At 35.7% G+C, this 25,265-nt stretch overlaps 1 protein-coding gene and 1 long non-coding RNA gene across 5 annotated transcripts in view; both read right to left on the bottom strand.

The window, feature by feature from the left end:
- Positions 1-3,421: 3,421 nt before the first annotated feature.
- LOC128314021 (uncharacterized) lies at positions 3,422-18,352 on the bottom strand. 2 transcript variants are annotated; one of them, XR_008295318.1, is made up of 2 exons: positions 16,726-18,352; positions 3,422-3,832 (listed from the first exon to the last, which is right to left on the bottom strand). It is a non-coding gene; the product is annotated as an uncharacterized LOC128314021 (long non-coding RNA). The 2 variants fall into 2 exon arrangements; XR_008295319.1 differs by lacking the exon at positions 16,726-18,352 and adding an exon at positions 4,315-5,524.
- A 791-nt stretch (positions 18,353-19,143) lies between these two features.
- Positions 19,144-25,265, bottom strand: part of KYNU (kynureninase) — a 115,356-nt gene continuing 109,234 nt past the window's right edge. For 2 of the 3 annotated variants that reach the window (XM_053214985.1, XM_015063007.3), the window contains 2 exons: positions 24,536-24,766; positions 19,144-22,470 (listed from right to left, as the gene is read on the bottom strand). In XM_053214985.1, coding sequence (XP_053070960.1) covers positions 22,333-22,470; positions 24,536-24,766 — 369 coding nt within the window. In that variant the 3' untranslated portion in view covers positions 19,144-22,332. The remainder of the gene's footprint in view (positions 22,471-24,535; positions 24,767-25,265) is intronic. The other variant, XM_053214986.1, reaches the window with a different exon arrangement.

The raw sequence follows: 25,265 nt of genomic DNA, 5'->3' as shown, positions 1-25,265 counted from the left end.
ATCAGATGAAATCAGATAATCTTTGGTTGAAGTGCAGTGACCAGGCTCCTGCACCTTCATCTGCTCTGGTTGCTATCCTTTAATGCTTTTAAGGAAACTGCAGAACTAATTTTAAGATAAGAAGACTAGCTAGGGGTGCCTGGGTGGCTCAGTCGCTTAAGTGCCCCACTCTTGGTGTTGGCTCACAGTGTTTGTGAGTTTGAGCCCCGTGTCCGTCTGGTCTCCTCGGTGGCAATGCAGAGCCTACTTGGGATTCTCTCTCTCTCTCTCTCTGTCCCTCCTCCTCCCCTCAAAATAAATAAATAAATTTTAAACAATTTTTTTTAAAGTAAAATAAAAAGATGAGAGACTAAAGTGCAATAATTCAAAATCCAGTATTCAGGTAGTTAAATACCCTTACATAATAGGTTTGCTTTTCCTTTTAGGGAGGTACTGTCTGGAAAACTTAGTATAATTCGGACTGTAATAAATAGTATGAAAATGACAGTTGAAAGATAGAAGGCAGGAAAGTAGCAAGATGACTTTAAGACAGAAAATAAACTACCAGATATCACTGACCTGTGACAGAAGACCTCATGACAGAACTCTGGAGTTTACAAAACACTTCTTTGTTTATTTTTCTGAGAAGTGAATGAGCTCAGTCATCATTTTATCTTATGTTACATTTGAGAAGATGCATTTTATCTGATTTTACATTTGAGAAGATGCATGTACAAAGTTAGTATTTTATGAGTTTACGATGCACATTGTGAAGCGTAAATAATTAAAATAAACTAAATTATCTGTGTCCTCCAAGAGAGGAGCTGATACATTTGTTAAATATGTGACCTCCAGAGCCAGACTGACAGTTTTGGATCCCAACTCTCCCATTTTCTAGCTTTTTGATCTTGGACATATTACTTAATCTCCTTTGCTTTATTTAAAGTTTTGTTTGTTTGTTTGTTTGTTTGTGTTTGTTTTTGTTTTTTGTGGGGCAGGGGGTGCCTCAGTGGACCAGTCAGTTAAGTGTCTGACTTCAGCTCAGATCATGATCTCTTGGTTCATGAGTTCAAGTCCCGCATTGAGTTCTGTGCTAACAGCTCAGAGCGTGGAGCCTACTTCAATTCTGTGTCTCCCTCTTTCTGTCCCTCTCCCACTTGTGCTTTGTTTCTCTCTCTCTCTCAAAAATAAATAAACATTTTAAACTATTTTTAATTTTTTTAAGTTTATTTATTTATTTTGAGAGAGACAGAGACAGCATGAGTAGGGGAGGGGCAGAGAGAGAGACAGAGAATCCCAAGCAGGACACTCAGCACAGAGCCTGATGTGGGGCTTGAATTCACAAATCTGTGAGATAATGACCTGATCCAAAACCAAGAGTTGGACTCTTTTATTTACTTATTGATTTTTTAATGTTTATTTTATTTTTGAGAGGGAGAGGGGGAGAGAGAGAGAGAGACCCAGGGTCTGAAGCAGTCTCCAGGCTCTGAACTGTGAGCATAGAGCCCAACGCGGGGCTTGAACTCACAGACTGTGAGATCATAACCTGAGCCAAAGTCAGATGCTTAACCCCAAGAGCTGGGCTCTTAACCAACTGAGCCACCCAGGTGTCCTTCCCCAGCTTTATTTATAATATGACCACAGTAAAGTATTTATCTCATAGGGTTATAATAGGGATTAAATACAAAATGTTTAGACAATGTCTGGCACACATTAAGCAAAAAATTAACTATAATCATTATTGAGCTAGTATTTATCATTATACCTGTGAGAGAAATACTTGAAATTTTTAACCTCTAAGAACTCAGTTGAAATAATTAAAAAGCACCAAAAGTAATTCTTGGTTACACAAGACTTTTTTTTCACTCGTGGAATTTTAATATTTCAAGTGTTTCAAATGTTCTCTATATCTCAGAGTTTGGTCATCAGTCCTAAAATCATTAATTCATTCATGTAATAAATTAAGCAGCATGTTAAACGTTAAGGATATGAAGATGAATCAACCATGACTCAGTAGTTACAGGAATCAAATTACAATAGAGTGTAATAAAAGCATCAATAAAGGTATTCCCAAGTGTATAAATACATTGTGGAAGATACTCAGCTTGACTAGCAGGTCATAGAACCTTGCAGGCAAAGTCAAGTCTCTATTGATTTGTGAATGTTAACTGAAATGAACTGAAAGAGACAAAGGTAAAGAGCATTTCATGGAAACAAGAATAGTGTTAGATACATGTAGTGCAAAGAGGGGTTTGGGGTTGGGTTAATGCTCATGTGCAGAAAACCATATCTAGAAGAGCTTTGAATTTTATGTCAAGGAATTGGATATTTTTCTGAATACAGATTTACTGAAGGAAGTTTTAAAGTAAAAATTAATTTATAGGCTTGTATTTTAGAACTATTTCACTTGCAGGGATGCCTGGGTGGCTCACTTGGTTAAGCATCTGACTTCGGGTCAGGTCATGATCTTATGTCTCATGGGTTCGAGCCCCACATTGGGCTCTGTGCTGATAGCTCAGAGCCTGGAGCCTACTTCAGATTCTGTGTCTCGCCAGAAGTCCTGGATTAAAAATGTTTTGCCTATATTCTGACTGAAAATTGAACAGTATTTTTTCTTTTCTTCATGTCTCTATATCTGATTCTTATTACATGAAAAAACAAAAAAGTTAAAACAAAACTGTTAACACTTTTAACATTCTGTCAAGACACCTTAGCTAAATATATAGATTAATTAATTTTTTTTCTACTTTTATGTTCTCTCATGGCAACCACTTTGCCAAATGTTCTACCTCTAACTAACGTGGGTTAACGTTTTTCAAGCCTCGGATGTCAACGCACTCATTATCCTTCCTACTTCCATTCAGAATCTTTTACAGCTTGGTTCCTGGAGCCTGCTTCGGATTCTGTGTCTCCCTCTCTCTCTGCTCCTTTCCTGCTCACACTCTGTCTCTCTCTTTCTCAAAAAAATAAACATTAAAAAAAAAAGTATTTCAGTTGTCTATTTCTACACAATACCCTATCCCAAACTTAGTGGCTTCAAACAATAATTTATGACTTCCATGATTCTGTAGGTTGACTGAATGGTTCTTCCACTTCACATGGGGGGTGACTAAGACGCTAGACTGATTACAAGATTCAATATGGCCTCACCCATATGTTTGCCAGGTTTATGCTGACTTTTGTCTAGGAGCTCAACCGTGGGTATTGCTATATTCTTAGTTGCCTTGGGCAGTTCCACATGCATGATTAGGCCTCCTTAGACTATGTTGGTCTAATTCAAAAAGGATTCCAAATGGCAAAAGTAGAGCTGCTAATCTTTTAAGGCTCCGCCTTGAGAGTTGCAGAATGATATCTCTGCTGCATTTTATAGATTAAAGAAAGTCTAGGCCAAGCCCAGAATTAATATGGAGATGGATAACACAAGGGCGTCCACATCAGGATATATCATCTTTAAAAAAATCTTTTTTATGTTTATTTATTTTTGAGAGAGAGAAGCAGAGCACAAGCTGAGGAGGAGCAGAGAAGGAGGGAGACACAGAATCCAAAGCAGGTTCCAAACATCTCTGAGCTGTCAGCACAGAACCTGATGTGGGGCTTGAACTCATGAACCTTGAGATCACAACCTGAGCTGCAGTCAGACACTCAACCGACTGAGCCACCCGGGCGACCCAGGATATATCATCTTGAGACTAGGTATTACAGACAATTCTCTTCCAAATGCAAAATACACTCACTTATAAGACTTCTAACTCACTACATCATGGCCTTAGGCTAAAATTCAGGGTGTCATTATCCAAATCATGTCCTTGTTTGGTTGAGGCTCCTCAAATAGGGCTCTTCTTCATTTAAAAACCTGTGAATAAAAAAGAGACACATATTCAATCCCACATACCCAACACAATATGGTGAGCCAGGTCCAGAAAAGTCACAGCAGATATGCTCATTCAAAAAGGGAGAGAGAAAATGATGGAGGCAATCACTGGTCCATACCAATAAACCACCAGTCCTATATTAGGGTGCAGCTCTATTCCCATGAAGTGGTCATCTATAGTTCTTGGCTTCACTTTCTGTTCTCTTGATTCCACATTCTGAGTCTTCACTTCTTTTCCATGAGAAATAGACCCTGTTTGAAGCTGAGTAGCTTTCTCAACCTGCTTCCTGCTTGCATATCTATGGCTGTGTTATAAATTACCTAAAAAATTAGTGGCTTGAAACTAAATGTTTATCATCTTACAATATTTGTGGCTTAGAAATTCAGTAACAGCTTAGCTGGATCCTCTGAACCAAAGGAGTTTACACAATGGTGATCAATGTGTATGCTGAGGCCGCAGTTACCTCAAGTTTCAAACAGGGGCGGATTCTCTTCCAACCACACTCAAGGGTTGTTTCAATTCCTCATGAGCCATTGGACTGAAAGTCTTCATTCTTTGTTGGCTTTTGGACAGAGATCTTTCAGCTCCCTGACACATGGTTCTCCTTAGGGCATGTAATGACATAGCATCTAACCTCCACCGAACTGAGCAAGAGAGAGAGCAAGAGGGGGTAAGCAAAACAGAAGCAGAGTTTTTCTGCAATCTTGTCTTCTAGTGACATCTGATCACTTTTGCCATAATCTACTCATTAAAAGCAAGTCACTAAGTTTATTCAATACCCAAGAGGAGGAAATTGTATAAAGGGATCATTGGGAGATGTCTTATGAGCCACCTGCACACTATACACAACATTTGGGGACACAGTGAACCTATTTTCATGTTCAATTGTCTTTGTTTTGGTTTTTAAGTCTGATTGATATGGTTTTTTAGAAATTGTAGATTCTTTTTTGTATCAAGTTATAATCCACTGCAGTAAATGGAACCATATAAACCACTCCATTATTTAAAGCACCCAGAGAGATTGCATTCCATATTGGGCTAAGAGTTATAATGCTGTGAAAAACACTGTTAAGATCTTAGAAGCAATTTTGTCTAGCTGAGAGGTTTGCAAAATCTCAACAAAAGGTTTTACAGCTATAGCTGTCATCCGATCTTGAGCCTGAGACCATGTTTAATGGAAAAATTTGATATTTACCACCAGGTTTTATTTTAATTTGAGAATCTTTTTTCAAAATGGAGAAGTCTGTAACTGAGAAACAATTTCATTTCCCCACCTTGGAAGTCCTGGGTTAAAAATGTTCTATATCCTATATTCTGACTGAAAATTGAACAGTATTCTTTCTTTAATTCATGTCTCTATATCTGGTCTTAGCACATAAAAAAACAAAAAAATAAAACTGTTAACACTTCTAACATTCTGTCAAGACACCTCAGCTAAATATATAGATTAATTAATTTTTTTCTACTTTTCATGTTACCTCATGGCAACCACTTTGCCAAATGTTCTACCTGTAACTAACATGGGTTAACTTTTTTCAAGCCTCTGGTGTCAATGTACTCAACTATCTTTCCTGCTTCCATTAAGAGTCTTTTACAGCTTGGAGCCTGGAGACTGCTTCGGATTCTGTGCCCCCCTCTCTCTCTCTGCCCCTCCCCCTGTTCTTTCTCTCTCTCTCTCTCTCTCTCTCTCTCTAAAAAGTAAATAAACATTAAAAAAACAAGTTTTTAAAAAGCGTCTTTTAAAATCCTTCTGGCTTTGCTTACTTCTGGTCTTAATGCCAATGCCAGATGTTTTAAGTTTTTGTTACATTAGCACCTCAATTCTAGGTAACGATTATTGTTTCAATTATCTATAACTGTGTAATGACGTACCTCAGAGTTAGTGGTTTAAAACAGCAACAATTTATTATTTCTCACAACTCTCTGAGTTGGCTGGATGATTCTTCTGCCTAATATGGTATGAGTTGACGTACTGGGACAGGGTAAAAGTCCAAAATGGTCTTACTTCTATGGCTGGTAATTGCTGCTGGCTACATGCTAGAACTCAGTTTAAGCTATTGGTTGGGTCTCAGTTCACCTCCATGTAGAACTCTTCATAGGGTTGCTCGAGTTTTCATACAGCATGGTAGCTGGCTTCAAAGAGAAACATTCAAAGTGGCAAAAGTGGAAGCTGAAGATCTCTTAAAATGAAACTTTGGAGGTTACATGATACTTTTGCTACATATTGACCAAAGCAAGTTCAAGACAAAGCCATTTTTCTGTGTGGGAAGAGACTTCACAAGATCCCAAATGCCAGGTGGCATGGTTCATCAGTGGACATCTGTGGAATCCAGCTCACATAGAAATGTAAGTGTGAAGTATGGATAGAAGGGGGTGAGATCATTCTAAGCAATGATGTGCTGACAAATGTTCAACAGCCAGCAACCTGAGTATGCTTCAAGTATGAATGTAGTTGATTATTTATTTACAATAATGTGTAAACTGAAAGTGGGAAAAACAAAGATATAATGAACCTATTCCTCAATGATGTGTGTCGTTTTGCTAAAACATCAAAGTTTTTGAATATTTGAAAGAACATTCCTCAATTTTTTGATATTCACAGTGTAGAAGCTACAGATATGATACACTTATATTTGTATTATTATTATTTTGTCAAGTCCAGAAAAAATACAATAAAATCAAAGCCTGATTTGCAGTGTTTGCCAATTCCCATGGTATCAATACTGCCACCATGGGTGATTTCAACCTACTAATGTAATATTTAAGCATGAAGAATTGGAAAGAAACACACCTATCTATTACATAATATTTCTACTATTCACATATAATAGACATAAATAAACTCAAAAATATAGATAATAATAAAATGAATAGAAAGTAATAAGTTTTGAATGTTTGTTACCATATTTCTAAAACTTTTTACTTTGGAATAAATACAGGAAATTGCCAAGAGGCAAAAGCAAGGTCTGGTGCAAGTTTCATACACCTACCTCCAATGCTGAAATTTTGCATAATTGCAGTACAATAATAAACTAGAAAACTGACAGTGATACAATCCACAGAGCTTATTCACATTTCACCAGTTAGTAATATACATACTCCTCTGTGTGCATGTGTGTGTGTGTGTGTGTGTGTGTGCAGTTCTAACCAAGTTTATCACATGTGACATCACGTGACTCTCACAACAATCCAGACAGAACTCATCTATCACCACAAAGCTATCTCATATCAACCCTTTATAGACCTCTCTCTCTCTTGATTTTCAGTCTTTAAACTCTGACAGCCACTAATCTGCTCTCTATATCTATACATTTGTTATTTCAAGAATGTTAAGAATGTTATATAAATTGAAACTTATAGTATGTAACTTTTTAAGATAGACTTTTTTTTCACTCAATCTAATTCATTCCCTTGAGGTCCACCCAAGTTGCTGCAAATATCACTAGTTTTTTTTATATATATATTTAAGAGTAATATTGCACGGTATGAATGTACCACAATTTGCTTAATCACTCATCCATTTAAAGACATTTGAGTGTTTACAGTTTTTATCTTAGTAAAGATATTATGAATATTTGTATACATGTTTTTGCATTAAAGTAGATTTTCATTTCTCTGGTATAAATTCCCAAAGTACCTTTATTGGGTTGTATTATAAGCATATTTTTGGTTTTAGAAGAAACTGCTAAGCTGTTTTGCAGAGTCGATATACCATTTTACATCATAACCAGAAATGTATAGGTGATCCAGTTTCTCTGCATTCTTACCAGAATTTGGTATTATCTCTATTTTTTTATTTGTGTCATTCTATACATATTTTTGCATTAATATAGGTGACTCAGCCTAGTCACTAAATATTTAGTATAATTTTTAAAGTATCTACTGTATGCAGGATTCTTTTTTTTTTTTTTTTTAACTAAGCTTCACACCCAGCATGGAGCCCAACACAGGGCTTGAACTCATGACCCTGAGATCAAGACTTGAGCTGAGATCAAGAGTCAGAAGCTTAACCAACTGAGCCAACCCTGAGGATTCTATATTAAGAAATGCTTCTTCAGGGTGCCTGGATGACTCAGTCAGTTAAGCGGCTGACCCTTGGTTTCAGCTCAGGTCATGATCTTACGGTTTTTGGGTTCAAGTCCCATGTTGGGTTCTGTGCTGACAGCTGTGGAGCCTGCTTGGGATTCTGTCTCCCTCTCTCTCTGCCCCACCCTACCCCTGCCCCTTCATTTGCACGCTCTCTCTTTCTCTCAAAATAAACATGAAAAAAACAAAGAAATGATTCTTTTCTAAAGTCCTAACAAATGTAAATAAAATGAATTGAATTTTATTTATGGCAAATGTTTCAAAGGAAAAGCAGCAATTTACCTTCTTAGTCCAACTAATCCATTCTTCCTTCCTTGTTTCTTGGATTATTTGTCTTTATTCATTTTCTCTCTTGTAAAGAAACTATGTATATGATTTTAAAATATTTTCTAAGCTGTACATAGCAAACAGCTAACTACAACGAGTTGGATGAAAGAGGTCTATGAAGATAATTGTCTCTTTATTATATAGTTTCCCTATAACCAAACTCTGCCCTTACTAGAAATGTCTTAAAATATTGTCATATGTCTGGTGGCAATGACTGGGTTAAGCTTTGTCCTTTGGGTAACTTATTCTCTCTTTCAGTCATAACACATACATCTACACAAACTCACTGGCTTTAATTTTTCTCATAAAATTCAAATTTTCCAGGATATACCTAGATTTGCAAAGATAAATATATCCCATTGTGATTCTTTCTTGAATTTCTGATATTGAGAATAAAAACACTTCTGTGTCTGCACTAGATGTATGGTGTTGTACATTGTCATCTGAAACTCTCTTCTTTTTCAGATTATGTATGTTAAATACATCAAGAGAAGAGCAGGTTTCTATTTATATGACACCATTCTTCCTCGACTTGCTCAAGCCTGGATTACAGTATGTTGTCTAGCTTCTCCAGAAATCTTCCTTTTTCATTTACAATAATAAAAATTCAATTTTTTGTCCACATGTTAAAAATGTTTTAAAGCTGCCATTCACTAACAGCCTTAGTTTAGTTACACACAAACTGTTTGAATGCCATCAGAACTTCTTAAGTTACAGCTTTCTCCCTAATTATGAGCCATACATTATTGTCTATATCATCTGTCAAATAAACAGCTTTTGTGCTTGCCAAAGGAATATCTGGAGGTGCTCTTATTTATATTGTATGTTGAAAATATAAATAAAAACACAAGCATGGTTTACGGCATGTTACAATTAATAAACCACCACAATCCAAACATTACCTGTTTTTCCCCGCCACGTGACAGCATCTCTTTAAACACAGTTGATTTTTTTTTTTTAATCTGTATCCTTATACTCTTCTAGGGAGGAAGAAATTCAGTCTCAGTTTTTGCTAAAACTTTGGATTCACTGCATATTAAACAGTAGAGACATGTTAAAATGTGTTCAGAATTTAGGATTTTCTTAATATTAAGTTCAAACATAGAGAGTGTACCTACTGCCGTGTGAACATATCAAAAGCAGATAGAGGGCTAATGTTCAGCAGAACAGAAGAATATTAGTCTAAGTATTAATTAGTCTTCAGACAATCAATTATCAGTTTGAAATCAATTTTACTGTGTTCATTCCTTTCAGTGAATGAGATTCTGATTTTCTAGGAGTCTATTTTAATTCATATCTTAAGCATTATGTTTATATCATGGTGGTTACAATGGACACAAATTAATCTTTCATGATTAAGTATAATTAATGGAATGCTCTTGTTTAGATATTAGATAACAAGAAACATACTGTCGTAGTTAAAGACAACTTTATTTCATTGATGACTATTCATCAATCTTTAGCTTTTAAATATAATGATTCTTCCTTCTTGACTGCTTTCTATGTATCACACAATGTATTATGCTTTATTTTATTTTTTAAGTAATTCATTTTTTAAAGTAATTTTATTAAAGTAATTCATGTCAATAGCTGACAGTTACAGAGTACTGCCAGTACTAGTAATGTGTGCCACATACTGTTTAAGTGATTTCATGTGTTTAATCAGTTAATCTGTAGGACAACCCTATGAGGTAGTACTAACTATTATTATCAGATTTTATGAACAGAAATGAAAGCACTGAGCATTTAAGTCACAGGATCACGTGAATGGTAGGGATAGAGCCAATATTTGAAACCTGTAGCTTGATTTCAGAGTCTCTGAACCTCACTCTTACAGCATACTCTGCATGTTTCAAATTTTATGCCCAAAACAGTAGTCTTCTGACCCATCCACACCTACCTTTAATTTCTGCGAACCAAGACCTGATGGCTCTCAATGATTTTAGCTGTTTCTACTTATTTTTAGCTCCATATTTTTAAATAATAGGAATTGATTAATTTTCTGTATCTTCATATTTGCAACATTATTTTTTTCTACTGCAGACATTGAGGATTTAGTTATTATAGATCTCTTTCTCCCCATGTCCACAAACATATATACACAAACTTACTTTCTCTTCACTCATCTTCCAAATATGGTACAGTCATGATTTAGATTACAGCAATACTCATTGTTTGCATGTTTACAATTGCACAAATATTATTTACAGCTAGTATTGTGTATATATAAAAGAATAGGAACATATGTTCAAACATATTGAGAACATAGCATTTTTTCGTAATACCGCATTGAGACATAGAGGGATATTGTCTACACTGTTTACTCTGATGTTGTTTCTTTTAGTGTACACCTTATTTTTTATTAATAATTGCCTTTTTAAAAATTTGCTCAGTAGGGTCTGTATACTAACTTGGATCTTTAAATTAGTTCTGACAGAATTTAAACTCTTCTCAGAATAGTGAACTATAACAAGCATTAGGTATTTGATCACTGTGTGGGGTGGGGGGTGAGTGAGGGAAAGTGAAAGAGAGAGAAAGAGAGAAGGCATCCATCCTACAGAGTGGAACCTTCTGAGCATTTGCTCTAGTCTGATGTGGTTCCTCTTTATGGCTGATGGACAGCTATGTCCTGGGACTTCTCTTCATGCTCATTTTGGGAATCTTGCCATTTTTTTTTTCTTTTCTCCTTTTTGTGGCTCAATCTTTTTCAGTAAATACTTAGAAATAATAAATGGAAAGGAAACATCCTAAGACCTTGCCCACCTGAAAATATTTTTATTCTACCTTTACATTTAATTGATGGTTTGGCTCGGAAAGTGCAAATACTTTTTCATCTGAATTTCAAAAGCATCCTTCATGGTTCTCTACCTTCCAAATTTGGTGATGAGAATCCCTATATCATTATGATTATTGATATTTTTAGTGTAATTTAATTTTCTCTGTAAAGTTTTAGAATCTTATTATACCCAATGCCTTACTTTTTTCCTATGATGTGATTTACATTTCCGAAAAGTTTATTAATGTATTTTGAGAGAGAGAGGGAGTGCAAATGGGGGAAGGGAGAGAGAGGGGGGAGAGAGAGAGAGAGAGAGAGAGAGAGAGAGAGAATCCCAAGCAGGCTCTATGCTGACGACACTCCATGTCATTAGCTGTGAGATCATGACCTAAGCTGAAACCAAGAGTTGGATGCTCTGAGCCACCCAGGCTCCCTGTGATTTACACTAAAAAAAATAATTTATTATGTTTATCACTCAATGAGCCTCTTTATTCCGAAAGTATATCTTTATTTTAGGATGAGTTCTTGAAGAGTTTCTTTTTTTTTTAATAATTTTCCCTTTTCTATTTTATCTGTTCTCTCATTTTTAACTATCCTTAGGTGTTGACCTTTTGTAATCTTACAATTGTATAATTTGTTTGTTCTACTTTTGAGATAATGCTTCAAAATTTTATTCCAAAATTTCCCTTGAATATTTAATTTCTGATCCAAGAGCTTTTCCTTGCATTCTGTCATTAAGTACATAGGTTTCTTGTTCCATGGCTTTTCTTTTCTCTTGGAAGATATTAACGATAACTTTCCCCACTTTTTCCCCTTTCTTTTTGTTTTCCATTGTATTATTTGTTTTCTGTTTGTTCTTTTGGATTCTATCCTGCATTTTAAATGTTATTGTCGAACGTGTGGTGCTACTTTGTGTTCATTCATTTTTAAAACTGGGACTCTAAAAACCAGGTGCAAGCATTTTGTGTAGGGGCAGAACTTTTTGATTGGTGGGCAGCATTGTACCACAATGAGACCCAATATAAGGATTTGTAGCTCTTACCAAGTGGACTGGACAGTTTTCCCAGAGAGATATCTATAATCGTATTCCTCAGGCGGGCTGGAGGGATGGAGGATATGATCTGGGGTGCATGTGTGATTTCTTGGGAGCCAGTAGGGGGAGTGAATTGGGACTTTTACTATTTAGGATGCAAAATTTCACTGAATCACTCCATATTCAGTTAAATAGTTCATCCATCTCCTCAGCTGTCCTCATGTCCCTAAGCCCAGAAATACAGTAGCTTGTCCTCTCTAGAAGTAAACTTTGCCTTTGTGGGTGCAGGAAAGATCCAATATTCTGACTGCACAAGCTGGAGGAAGGAATCCGGGGTCCAACTGAGAATTTTACAGACTTTCAACGACCTGTTTCCCATCCCACATGCACCTGGCTTTCCAAAATAACTGGTACCTCCAGTTCGTAACCATTTCAATGGTTCTTTGACCTGAGTCAGATTGCCACTCTTTAATATCCCTCTCTGTCACACAAGGAATCATATTTGAGGTTTCTGCTGCCAGTATCCTCTGCTTTCCAGCTTCAAAAGTGTGTTGACACTTTCATGCACTCTTGACCCTTATCATTTAGGGGGTCTATGTTTATGCCACTTTTATTCATTTACTATTATTTTTAGTGAGATAGATGTGTAATATTACCCAGAAATACAGATTTGTGTAATCTTGTTCCCTTATAAAATGATTGTAAGGGCACCTGGGTGGCTCAGTCGGTTAAGCATCTGACTTGGTTTTGGCTCAGGTCATGATCTTACAGTTTGAGTTCGAGCCCCACATTGGACTCTGCCCTATCTCCTCTCTCTGCCCTTCCCCTGATCTCTATGTCTCCCTCTCAAAAATAAATAAACATTAAAAAAGAATAAAATGATTGTAACTTACTCAACTTTCCCAGAGGAAGTATTTGAAAACATTCAGTTTTCTTGTTGTCTTATTTTTATATTTTTACATTTTATCTTTAAAGAACGAGATTTTCTAATGTAAGTAATCACTCAAGTACTAGCAGAAGTGCATAGCTGATCACAATGCATGCGTCAGCTTTGGGTGAACTGAAAGCCATTCAAGAGAAATATTCTCTAACCTTTAACATACTTTTTTTTTAATCTAAGTATTGTTGAGACAAGAGGATATGAGAAAAAGATAACAAATATATATAGTGTATAAAAATATATGTAGCAAGTTTGTTATGAAATAAGTTAATATGGCCATCAATACAACCAAGTAACAGTTATAAAATAGCAATATTATTTAGAATTCAGTGAAAAATGTGACATTTGGAGTCAGTTACCAGTTTCAAACAGTCTGGTTCTGTTGTTGCCTCCTAAAAAAAGACTGTCTGTGATTCTCTCTTTCTGTTCTTTTTTTTCCTCTTAATTGCCATTTTTTCCTAGACCAGCTGTAGCATCTATGTCCTGACTTTGATCCAACTACTTACTTTAACCCATAGAGAAAATGTCTCCCATAGACTCTGCATATATCACTGCAATGTCTCCATTCTTGACAAGTTTGCTGTTTTAACACAATAGAATACAAGGAGAGCTGCATAAAGTGAAGCTCCCACATACTGGGAAAGAGAAAATTAAGACCTCTGTTTAGTAAATATTGGCACAAAGATGCAGTTCTTTTCACCTAAAATAATATTGTGAATACATGCAATTGAAATTTCAACTGAGACCCAGGAATTCATTGTTAGTTTGTCTTCTGAGAGAAGTCATGCTTTAACGTATTATTCTCATATGATTTATGACAATGAAATCGTTCTCAACTTTGGTTCTGGGTGGGGCAATGGAGGACGGCTTTTGAGGCCCTTTAAAGACAAAGGAGGATATGCAATGTGATAGTAAACTGGACATAACCAGTGGCGGCCTCAAGGTAAAGATGGAATAGCATATTTGACTTGTTATAATTGCACATTTCTCATTAATTATCTGCTTACAAGATCCTAAGTCGGGGTGCCTGGGTGGCTCTGTTGATTAAGAGACCAACTCTTGATATCGGCTCATGTCGTGATCTTGTAGTTGTGAGATGGAGTCCCTGCATGAAGCTCCCGTGATGAGTGTGGAGCCTGCTTGGGATTCTCTCTCCCTCTCTCTCTGCCCCTCCCCAGCTCATGCCCATGCTCGCTCTCACTCGATCTCAAAATAAATAAATAATAACTTGGGGCAGCAGGGCAGCTCAGTCAGTTGAGGGTCAGACTTGAGCTCAGGTCATGATCTCAGGGTTTCTGAGTCAGAGCCTTGCATATGGCTCAGTGCTGTTAGTGCAGAGCCCACTTTGGATCCTCTGTCCCCATCTCTCTGCTGCTCCCTCACTCATGCTCTCTCCCTCAAAATAAAAAAAAAGTAAATAAAATTTTTAAATGACACCTTAAAAAAAAGTCTAATTATGTGTTCATCCTACAGTGGTAAGTACTGAGGGGCATACAAAAAAATTAAGCAAGTTATATTAAGAAAGAAGTTATATACAAATGTGATGTAAGATATAAAGTTCCTTTCAAAATCCATCATGAGGAAATTAAGGATGAAATTTTTTGACATGTGGAGACACAAGAGATTGTTTCCATCATAAGAATAAGGGTCGAAAAGATTACATACATGACTATTAAAATCATGAATTTTGAGGCAGGTGTCCTGGATTCTTATCTAAGTCATCACAACTTACTGTTTCTTCTTATTATTCAAATATTAACAAAAATAGATACAATCTTAAAATTCTTCAGAATTATCAAGATTTTGTCATACATTTTTCTCTTCGTTCTTTCCTTCCTTCCTTCTTTCCATCCATCCTTTCTTCCTGTGGTGCAAAGAATAATGATCCCCAAAAATGTTCAGGTCTTAATACCCAGAACATATGAATATTTCACATTATATGGCAGAGGAAAATTATGATTGCAGGTGGAATTAAGATTATTAACCTATTGACTGTAAGAGAGGGATAATCCTGGATTATCCAGTTGGGCCCACTGTGATAACAAAAAACTTTGAAAGTGGAAGATACAGAAGAGTAAAACCCTTGAAAACAGAAGAGGGAGACAGAAAAGTAGAGTCAGCACCTGTGTGACTATGAAAAAATGTATCAGAAAGATGCAACCCTGCTGGCTTTGAAGATGGAGGAAGGAGACCAGAGCCAAGGAATATGGGAAATTTCTAGGAGCTGAAAAAGGCAAGGAAATTCCCCGAGAGCATCCAGGAAGGAAACCTGCCAAAACCTCAACTTTGGTCCAGTGAGCCAAATAGTTCTGTAACCTACAGAACTGTAAGATAATGAATGTGTTATTGATTTAAGCCACTAAGTTTGTGGTAACTTATTTGTCAGTGTTCTTTTTTTGGGGGGGGGCGAGGAGAGGCAGAGGAATTTCAAGGCAAACTCCAGACTTTGTATTATCATTTTATTCTCATGTACTGGGTATATATATTTAGAAATATTAATATCTTCTTACACCCAAAGTACAGTTATCACAGCTAACAAGTTGAATAAAAATTCTTTCCCAATTAAAATGTTGTCAATTCACTCAGCAATGTGTTTTTGTAGTTGGTCTTTGAGTCAAGATCCAAAGAAAGTCCACAAATTACATTTGCTTATGTCACTTTAGTCTCACAATTAAGAGACCGGTCCCTCCGCCTTCACCTGTCCCCAGTTCATGCCACTGACTTATTGAGGAAACCCAATTTGCTGTCAGGTGGAAAGCCCCATATTTGCTTCTTTGTGGGATCACTTAACTTGTTTCTCTATGCTCTACAATTTTTATAGACTTGAAAATAGCCCTAAAAGTTTGATTGGATTCAGGCTTATAAACCCCTGAGAAAACTCGTAAGTGATGCTGTCTGCTTCACATTGTACCACACCTGGGATACAGTGACAGTCTAGCATAGTGGTACCAATTTTAATCAGTGAATTCAAATGGTGACAATCTGATGCCCCACTCCGTATTTTTTTGTTAAATTTTCCTTTAATGTTTGATCTTTGACTGAATCACTTATTATATTAAGAGTTGAAAATAATTATTTTCTGATTATATTATTCCTCTTAAGTATTAACTATAATTTTCTATAAAGAAATGTTTTTCAAAACTAGATCATATTTATAATATGCTACTATATTTCTTTTATCTAAGAAAGAAATGTGTGTGTTATAATTATAATATTATAGTATATATACCTAGAGATTATATATAGGTATTATTTATATATTATACTTGGTTATTATACTTATTTATCATATATAGTTATATACACATATACATAATATATGTACATATTATAGGCATATATTATGTATAGGCAATACACACATATATTTACCTAGATTCTACATATAAGTATGACTTCTATTGCATATGCAAAGTAATAGAAGGATAAATCAAAACATGAAAAAATACTATGGATAGTGGAGGGAGTAAAGTGAGAGGACTAGGGACAGAATCCAGGCCTTTCTGAGTATATCTTGCTTTGAATAGATGAAGTTTAAATTATCTAAGTATTTTACACAACTTTGAACTACACTTTAAAATTTAAAGAAAATGTAAGAAAACTGAAAAAAAATTCCCAAGTACTGAACCTAACTATATAACGCAATTGGTGCTATAACCATATACAGAGAAGTTATTACATTGCTTCTAAAACACAGTAATTTGTTGGGCACCTGGGTGGCTCAGTTGATTGAATGTCTGACTTCAGCTCAGGTCATGACCTCGCGGTTTGTGAGTTTGAGCCCAACATCAGGCTTGCTGCGGTCAGCACGGAACCCGTTTCAGATTCTCTGTTCTCCTTTCTCTCTGCCCCTCCCATGCTCATGCTCTCTGTCTCAAAAAATAATACACATTTAAAACACAGGAATTTGAATTACTATTCCTGGTGAGATGTAGGCTAAGATATTTAAAAAAAAAAAACTTCAAAGTACTTAAAATGCTTTAATAATGTTCATAATTTGTTATTATTAATTCTAAGACTATGTACATATACATATGATAATTATAGTATATATTACATATAACACTCGTAATTAATATTATAGAACCAAAATTTTCTACATTAAGAGATAAAAATATAAATTTAAGTTAAATAAAAAATATTTTTCTTATATTGAATGTAAAATATGAATATAAAATAAAGATATAATTTCTCTTAAAGCTATGTAACTCTGTCAACTGAAAATCCTGGAAACTATGATTAACTAGACTATAATGAGCACTCTAACTGTTAAGATTATGGCTACTAAATACCATTTCCTCCAAAGGAACTGGATATCCTTAGAGAAATAAGTGATGTCAAGGTTGAGGTAGGAAATATACAAGGTAAGCCTGCATCTTTGCACACCAAAAGCAATAAAAATATCAAAAAAACAATTAAGGTAATATCAAAAGAACTCAGGAGTCATATTGATTCGTCAAAAATTGGAAAACAAGAGCATTAATAAGAAAATTATTGCAATAAATCAAAACACATCATAAATGTTTAAATTAATTTGTTCATAATAATCCTCTTTATTATTTTGTCCTTTGAAAATACATCTTGGTACACCTGGGTGACCCAGTCGGTTAAGCGTCCAACTTCAGCTCAGGTCATAATCTTGCGGTTCATGAGTTCTAGCCCCCATGTCAGGCTCGGTGCTGACAGCTCAGAGCCTGGAGCCTGAATCAGATTCTGTGTCTCCCTCTGTCTGTGCCCTTACTCCGCTAGTGTTCTCTCTCTGTCTCTCAAAAATGAATTAAAATGTTAAAAAAAAAATAAGAAAATACATCTTGCTGAGATTAAAATACAATGCTACTAGAGGGCAGGAAACAAATTTGACATTTTGAAAACACGGAATACAGATGCTAATGACCCACATAAGCATCAAAACCATCAGTTTAATTACAGGATGCCTTAATCCAGTGATTTCCAGTGTTGTGCTTTATAATATGATGCTTTCAGGGTGTTTGCAGGTTTCCTTCTTTAGATGATGCAAAAACCCATTTACTTCAAAATCAATGCTCTAGCAATTTCAATTTATGGAAAAAACGCATAGCACAATTTGAATATAAACTCACAAAATTTTGAACACAACAGTAAGTAGAAAGTTACTGAGAAAAAAATAACTGTAGAAAAAGTTTACTTCTTTAATTTGAAATTTAGTTGTTGACCTCACACCCAGCCTTTTCCACAGTCAGTTTTGTATAATAAGTATAATTTAGTGCTACACAAACAGCTCTATGTAGTACAATAACTCCCAAGGGCATCACTGTAAAAGAATTGTATTTATATAAATGTGCATGAGTTATTAAGAAGCACAATTCGGGACTCCTGGGTGGCGCAGACGGTTAAGCGTCCGACTTCAGCCAGGTCACGGTCTCGCGGTCCGTGAGTTCGAGCCCCGCGTCGGGCTCTGGGCTGATGGCTCGGAGCCTGGAGCCTGCTTCTGATTCTGTGTCTCCCTCTCTCTCTGCCCATCCCCCGTTCATGCTCTGTCTCTCTCTGTCCCAAAAATAAATAAACGTTGAAAAAAAAAATTAAAAAAAAAAAAAAAGAAGCACAATTCACTTTCTATGGAGAAAACAGAAAGTGCATAATATTTTTCCTTTTTGGTCATAAAACATTTCATGACAGTTTAGAGCATATCGTGGGGGATTAAATTATTGAAAACACAAATAAAAATCAATGGCAAAAAAAAGCCTTTTAAAATGAGATGGCATGAAAGTAAGAAAATTTAAAAACCTCAAAATAAAATAAAAGCAGAAACCTAGAAAGTAAAAGTATGTGTTGCATCCTAAAAGTGTCTGCCACATCCTAGAGTGATTGAGCTTCAGTGCTGATAACTAAATGGGACATTGAACAAGTTTAGAAACGACCACGTAAATAAACTGATGGAAGAGCCCTCTAAAATGCTGGCAACCAAACAACATGTAAAAGGTCAGCAAGAAAAATTAGTATCTTCAGAGAGTTTGTAACTATAAATCGGCCCTCAAAAGGATTAATACATCCAATTTCATACTATCCATGTGATCTGAAAACCTGAAAACAAAAATTTTAAGTGTTTTGGTGTCAGAAATGACCCTGAGAAATTGGCAGAACCAAAAATGAGTATCTTTGGAAAGACTTTTAACACAGTTCTCAAAGAATTCCAAAGGAGTCAATATAAATGAGTAGTTTAAAGTTAACAAGCACAATATACACAAGGAAACAAGTATTATTTGTGAAAAACAATAGAAACAGAACTGAAATTTATCAGACATTGAATATAGGACTATAAAAGGCTTATGGTTATTAGCACTAGATGAAGGCAATGCTTTGTTAAATTGGGTTTCCTAGAAATAAAGAGCAATGTTTGAATTAATATGTTTTTTTTTAAAGAATGCTCATCAGAAAAAACTATGAAAGAGGGAATATGGGGAGGGAAAGGGCTGAGCAAGGGTAAAAGTCAGGTAATACTCTAGTCTTGTCTCAATCCATAGATTAAGGATGGTTTCTGAAGCATAAACAGCAGTGTATGTGTATCTCCTCATTCTGTTTCTCCTTCTACTTGTGTTGAAGTAGAACATTCATTCTGTTCTACTGAATAACATTCTTTCTGTTATTTTAGTAATCACCCTGGCTATGTAAGTCTGCATATGTAACAAAGGCAATCAATCAACAGCTACTATCGGCAAGGATTGAGAGAAGAGATCTCCCATTTCCTTTTGGTTGCAATGGAAACTGGTACAACCAGTTTGGAAAAGAGTTTGCTACTTCTTAGTGAAGTTGAACAGGTGTGGGTCCTTTGACCTGACGTTTTCACAGTTATTATGTCCTGGGCAAACTTTTGAATCTGTGTACCAAGAATGTTAGTAGCGGCATTGTTGCAATATTAAAGATATTGGGAAGAATTCAAATGTTCACTAGTAGTAGAATAAACTAATAACCCCAAATATATAGGAGAACACTGATCAGCAATGAAAATGGATGAAAATGGATAAATCTCAAAAACCTGACACTGAGCAAAGGAGGCAGAATATAAACAACACAATTAAATTTACATGAAGTTCACACACGGGCAAAATCAGCTAATGTATATTTTATGGTGCATACATAGGTGTAATACTTCAATGGAAGTAAGGAAATGGTTAACACAAAATATGATTTGATGGTTATATCTGGATTTGGGGAGAAATGGGAATGCAAGCAGGGAGAAAGGGAATTTCTAATGCTTTGTTTCTTAACCCGCATGACATAGTGCTGAGTATGCTTTAAATGGTTTGTATGTATAACTTGATGCAATTTTAATGTGATTAGCCTGATATTTTAGAATTTAAAGTTATAAGCACTACCATATACCTCCCCTTACTTGACCATCTAATTAATACCCTTGAGATGTTTCTTACAGTATCATCTGTTTTTCTTTCATAAAACTTACAGTTTGTAATCATATGTTTATTTGGGTGTTTATATATTTACTACCCATTTCTCCCACTAACCTACATGCTCCCTGAGAGCTGAAACCATGTCTGTTTTGCTTACATCTGTGAGCTTCAAAACGATTTCTCCTACATGAAGTTGTATATAGTCGAATTTTAGGGTTTTGAGAACTTTTCCATCCACAAAGATGAGTTTTGCCAAAAGTTGGAGGCGGCAGCTTTGCTAAAGCAGTTATGCAACCACTCAAATAAGTAAGATAATGTATAACTAGATTAGCACAATACATGGTATGTGGTGACTATTCAATAAATATCAATAGTTGCTGGCATTGGTGTCTGTCCTGCATCTTTTTATTTAACTCTAGCGGTTGTGTAAGTTATTTCCATTCAAATTTGTTCATAAGGGACAATGATTACATTGCAGTCACTCTTTCTTGCTGCCCGTGTATATAAATGTAGACTGTTTTGCCAATTCATGAGTAGTGGTTGCAGTATCAACAACTGAAAACTAGGGAAGTCCAACAGGGCTGAGTGTAACTGTAGTTTTCCTGGAGGAAAGAAAGGGCCATAGATTTGGATTAGAGGTTGAGAGATGAAGCTCTCATTTGCTAATTCTAATTCTCAATTGCCAATATCTTGGGGTGATTTATTTCACTGTTTCAGAGACAGAGTAACATTTTCTATGGGGGGTGGAGGGTTGACCTGGGTGGCTTAGTCCATTAAGTGTCCTGACTCTTGATTTTGGCTCAGGTCATGATCTCCTTGTTTGGGAGATCGATCCCCACATCAGGAGCTGAGCTGACAGTGTGGAGCCTGCTTGGGATTCTCTCCCTTGCTCTCTCTCTCTGCCCCTCCTCCACTCACACTGTCTATCTCTTTCTCTCAAAATAAATAAATAAACTCTTTAAAAAATAGCCTTCTATTAAGAGAGGTTCCCATTAAAACAAACAAACAAACAAAAAAGCAATAGTGATAACATTAAAAAAAGGGACAACCTTGAAAAATGAATTAGGATCCAAGAGTCAGTGGGCAAATAGGTTCAATGAGTTTCAACCAGAATTTGATGTGATGAGATAAAATGAATAATAAATAGCAGAGCACTAATGATTTATGAAACTTTTGCTTTTGGTATATATACCATTAAAAAATATCATATCTAAGATGCTATCTATTCATTGTGAGAAGCGTGCTAATGTCAAGGATGGTAACATGAAAGAATGGTCAGTAGCAATGTAAGAATCATTGATTGAAAATTGAAAAAATTCTTCTTTCACAGATGTTGAAATATGATAAAATTTTGTATATTAGAATCAATAAAATAAGGCATAAACACATATAAATACTGGTATCTGATATTAAACATATTTCTTAGTGTGGACTGTGGTCAAAATATTTGAAAGCTACTACCCTAGAAAATGTATTTTCTGTTCTTTAGATTAGAGTTGGATGGAATACTGCAAAATCATACATATATCAGACTGCGAAATTACAGTGACTATAAGAACCTCTTTGGTAAATTAAAACTAAAGCGACATTTCTAAAATTGACACAAAAAATTGCACATATATTATGAAGTTGTCAGTCAAATTATAAATTAAATCAGCATAAAACATTCACTGACCATGAAATGTGACAGCTAGCTAAGACTGTATACATAATACTTGGACCAATGAAAACTTTGATCCACCACGCATGGAGAAATTGAACAGACATGCGGATACCTCAGAACCCCAGACATTTAGAGAAAATATATCAGATCTTTCTGTAAACTAAATGATTCATTGCCAGTTATGTGCAATTGGTTTTGAAAAAATTTCCAATTATTAAAATAAGAACAAAAATAATAAAATATAGTAGCTCTTAGTACTACTTAAGTTGTTCTAGAGAACACTGGTATTTTTGGTTTCTGCAGAGTCAAGTGCAGAAGCAAGTAGATTGATAAACTTATAAACATCATGAAAAGAGTTGTAGAGAGGAACTGGAGCCACTCGGATGCCATCTGGATCCCGTTTGTCACACTGTGGTGGAGAAAATAAAGCCACAGGAATGTTAGCACTTTTCACATAATGAAAATCTACATTCAAGATAAAACTGCATAAAGCAATCATGCCGATTTCCCTAAAACTTAATATATAAGCCTTTTGTTAATTTTAGTAAAATACAATGTTTCTGTGTTATTTGAACTCTCCTCTTAATAATAGTTAAAATATGAGTGAAAATCATGAGGATCCCACCAAAGTGCATTCCTTCAGCATTCATCCTCTTGAAGCATCCAGTAAGTCATGTATGCAATTTATCTGTGGGGAGACTCTAAGAGCCTGGAACCCTTGAGCACATTTAAATGAATGGGAACTTTAGGGGCACTTGGGTGGCACAGTCGGCTAAGTGTCCTACTCTTGATCTTGGCTTGGGTCATGATTTCACGGTTCGTGAGTTCCAGCCCCACATTGGGCTCTGCGCAGGCTCTTAGGATTCTGTTTCTCCTCTCTGCCCTTTCCCCTTGTGCTCTCACTCTCTCTCAAAATAAATAAAAAACTTAAAAAATAAAAAAAAAATAAAAGAATAAATGAGAACCTTAAAAATAAAAGTAGATAAATAAAATGGGGTGCTAGGCGGCTCAGTCAGTTGAGCATCTGACTCTTGATTTTGGCTCAGGTCACGATCCTAGGGTTTTGGGATTGAGCCCCTCATTGTGCTCCCTGCTGAGCATGGACCCTGCTTAACATTCAATTCCCACCCCCCCCGCCTCCCTCCCCCACTTGTGCTCTCTCTCACTTTCTCTTTAAAATCAAAAATACATAAATAAAAATGAAAAAAAGAAATGAATGATAACCTCTTTGACACCTAGAGAGTTTTAGTCAATTATATTTACATAATCCTCTAATCCTTAATCTCACAGGTAAAGAATTGGCTGTATCTCTGAAATGTCATGAAATGGACCCAGATAATTTGGTCTAGCCTGAAGATCACTATTATTAATCTTTAAGAAACCCTCACTATGGGTTAGACAATACAATAAATTGTTTATTTGTGCTGGACTATTTAATTCCCATAACAAATTTTGGAGACAAGTAATTTGCACCTAAAATCCAGATGAGAAAACTCAAGCCAGTAGATGTGAGCAAACTTTCCAGGAGCACACAGCTTACAAATGGTAGAAATTGACTTGGAACACTAACATATGGATTTGTGCCTCTGGAATCTGAGATAACCTCTCCTCAAGAGTTTGTGGACCAGGACACCTGGGTTTCTCAGTCAGTTGAGTGTCTGACTCTTGATTTCAGCTCAAGTCATGATCCCAGGGTCATGGTATCAAACCCTGCATCAGGCTAGGCTCCATGTTGAGCATGGAGCTTGCTTAAGATTCTCTCTCTCCCTCTGCCCCAACTCATGCTCTTTTTTTAAAAAAAAGAGAGAGAGAGAGAGAGGACGACATGAGTGGAACAATTCCTAAATTACATGGTTACTGGAAATAGATACACGACCACCATTTTTCCTGAAATCACCCTATTAACATTTATTTTTTTCAAGAGAATAGAATGACCACTTAGGTCCAAGCGTTTAAAAAAAAAAATTATTTCATACAATGTTAACATCCCTGAGATGTGTTTACAGCTCTCTTCTTACTAAAATGACAGGTTTGAAAATGACTTGGCTCAATCAAACAACTAAATAAGACTGATTTTTTTCCTCCTTTTCCACCATATTATGTTCTGTAATTCTAGTTATTCAACGAACATATATTATTTGGGCTTTCACTACTAAAAACTAGGGAAAACATGTCCTGATTGATTATGATGAAACCATTTTTTTTTCCTGCTCAAACTGTAATAAAAAGAATGAATGAATTATGGAAGGCTGGTTCCTCATCCAAAATTTGTGGTTTCTTCCCTTTTATCCCTTTTATCAGAAATGACAGATCTCTATGCCCTTCAATTAACACAGTGACACACATGCTTAGCTGACACATAATCTATCCTCTCAAACTGACTCATGAAATAACATGCAACAGTGAATTAACCAAAGAACCCCAACGTGCCACCCAGAGAGAAAACCTGGTAGCAAAGCAAGAGGTATACTTACAACCACTCCTTGTTTTTCTAGTTCTTGGAATACATATTTTATTGGAATAGAAAAGGTTAGTGTTAGCTGGCAGCCACGATCCTCTATGCAGGATGGAGTAATTATGTTCACAAATGGTCTCTTGGTATCTGCTTTACCTTTGTTACAGTAATGCTTGATCATGTATTCCAGATAACCAGTTAGCAAAACAGATTTTCTCCTCAATGCTTTCATAGTTGCTTGCTTAAAGATCTACAGAATGAGAAACAAATCAGATTAACAGTGTCTTGTTGATCTGCAAAGAAGCAAAAATTAACTGAAAAAAAACAAAAGGAAATGCGCACTTTTGACCTTTCCAAAAACATCCCGTTTTAGACTATCCTTTGTAAAAACATATCCTCTGTTAAATGCTTGGCCGTTAAAAGCCAAATGGAAAGGTTTCCGTGACAGAAAAACTGTATAAATGTCATTTAAACAATACTTGCTAAAGAAGAAGGAAAAGTAAGGTACTATAGTGTTCCTATACAGTTACTTTACATTAGCTCAGTATAATTAGTACAAGTAAAACATACCTTAATAAATGCATTTAAAGATCATGAAAGTCAAACCTTTTCCCAAAGCCATTTTACACAATCATAATCAAGAAGACTTTTTTTTTGATTCTGATACAAAGTATTTTGGTCCACACCAAAGTATAATAAGAGTTAAACACCCGTGTATATATGGAAGGAAGTGTTATCAACATTATTTA

This window comes from Acinonyx jubatus, chromosome C1, assembly GCF_027475565.1.
Source record: "Acinonyx jubatus isolate Ajub_Pintada_27869175 chromosome C1, VMU_Ajub_asm_v1.0, whole genome shotgun sequence".
NCBI classification, from domain to species: domain Eukaryota; kingdom Metazoa; phylum Chordata; class Mammalia; order Carnivora; family Felidae; genus Acinonyx; species Acinonyx jubatus.
Note: the sequence above shows the minus strand (reverse complement) of the source record. Positions and strands in the feature narration are given on the sequence as shown.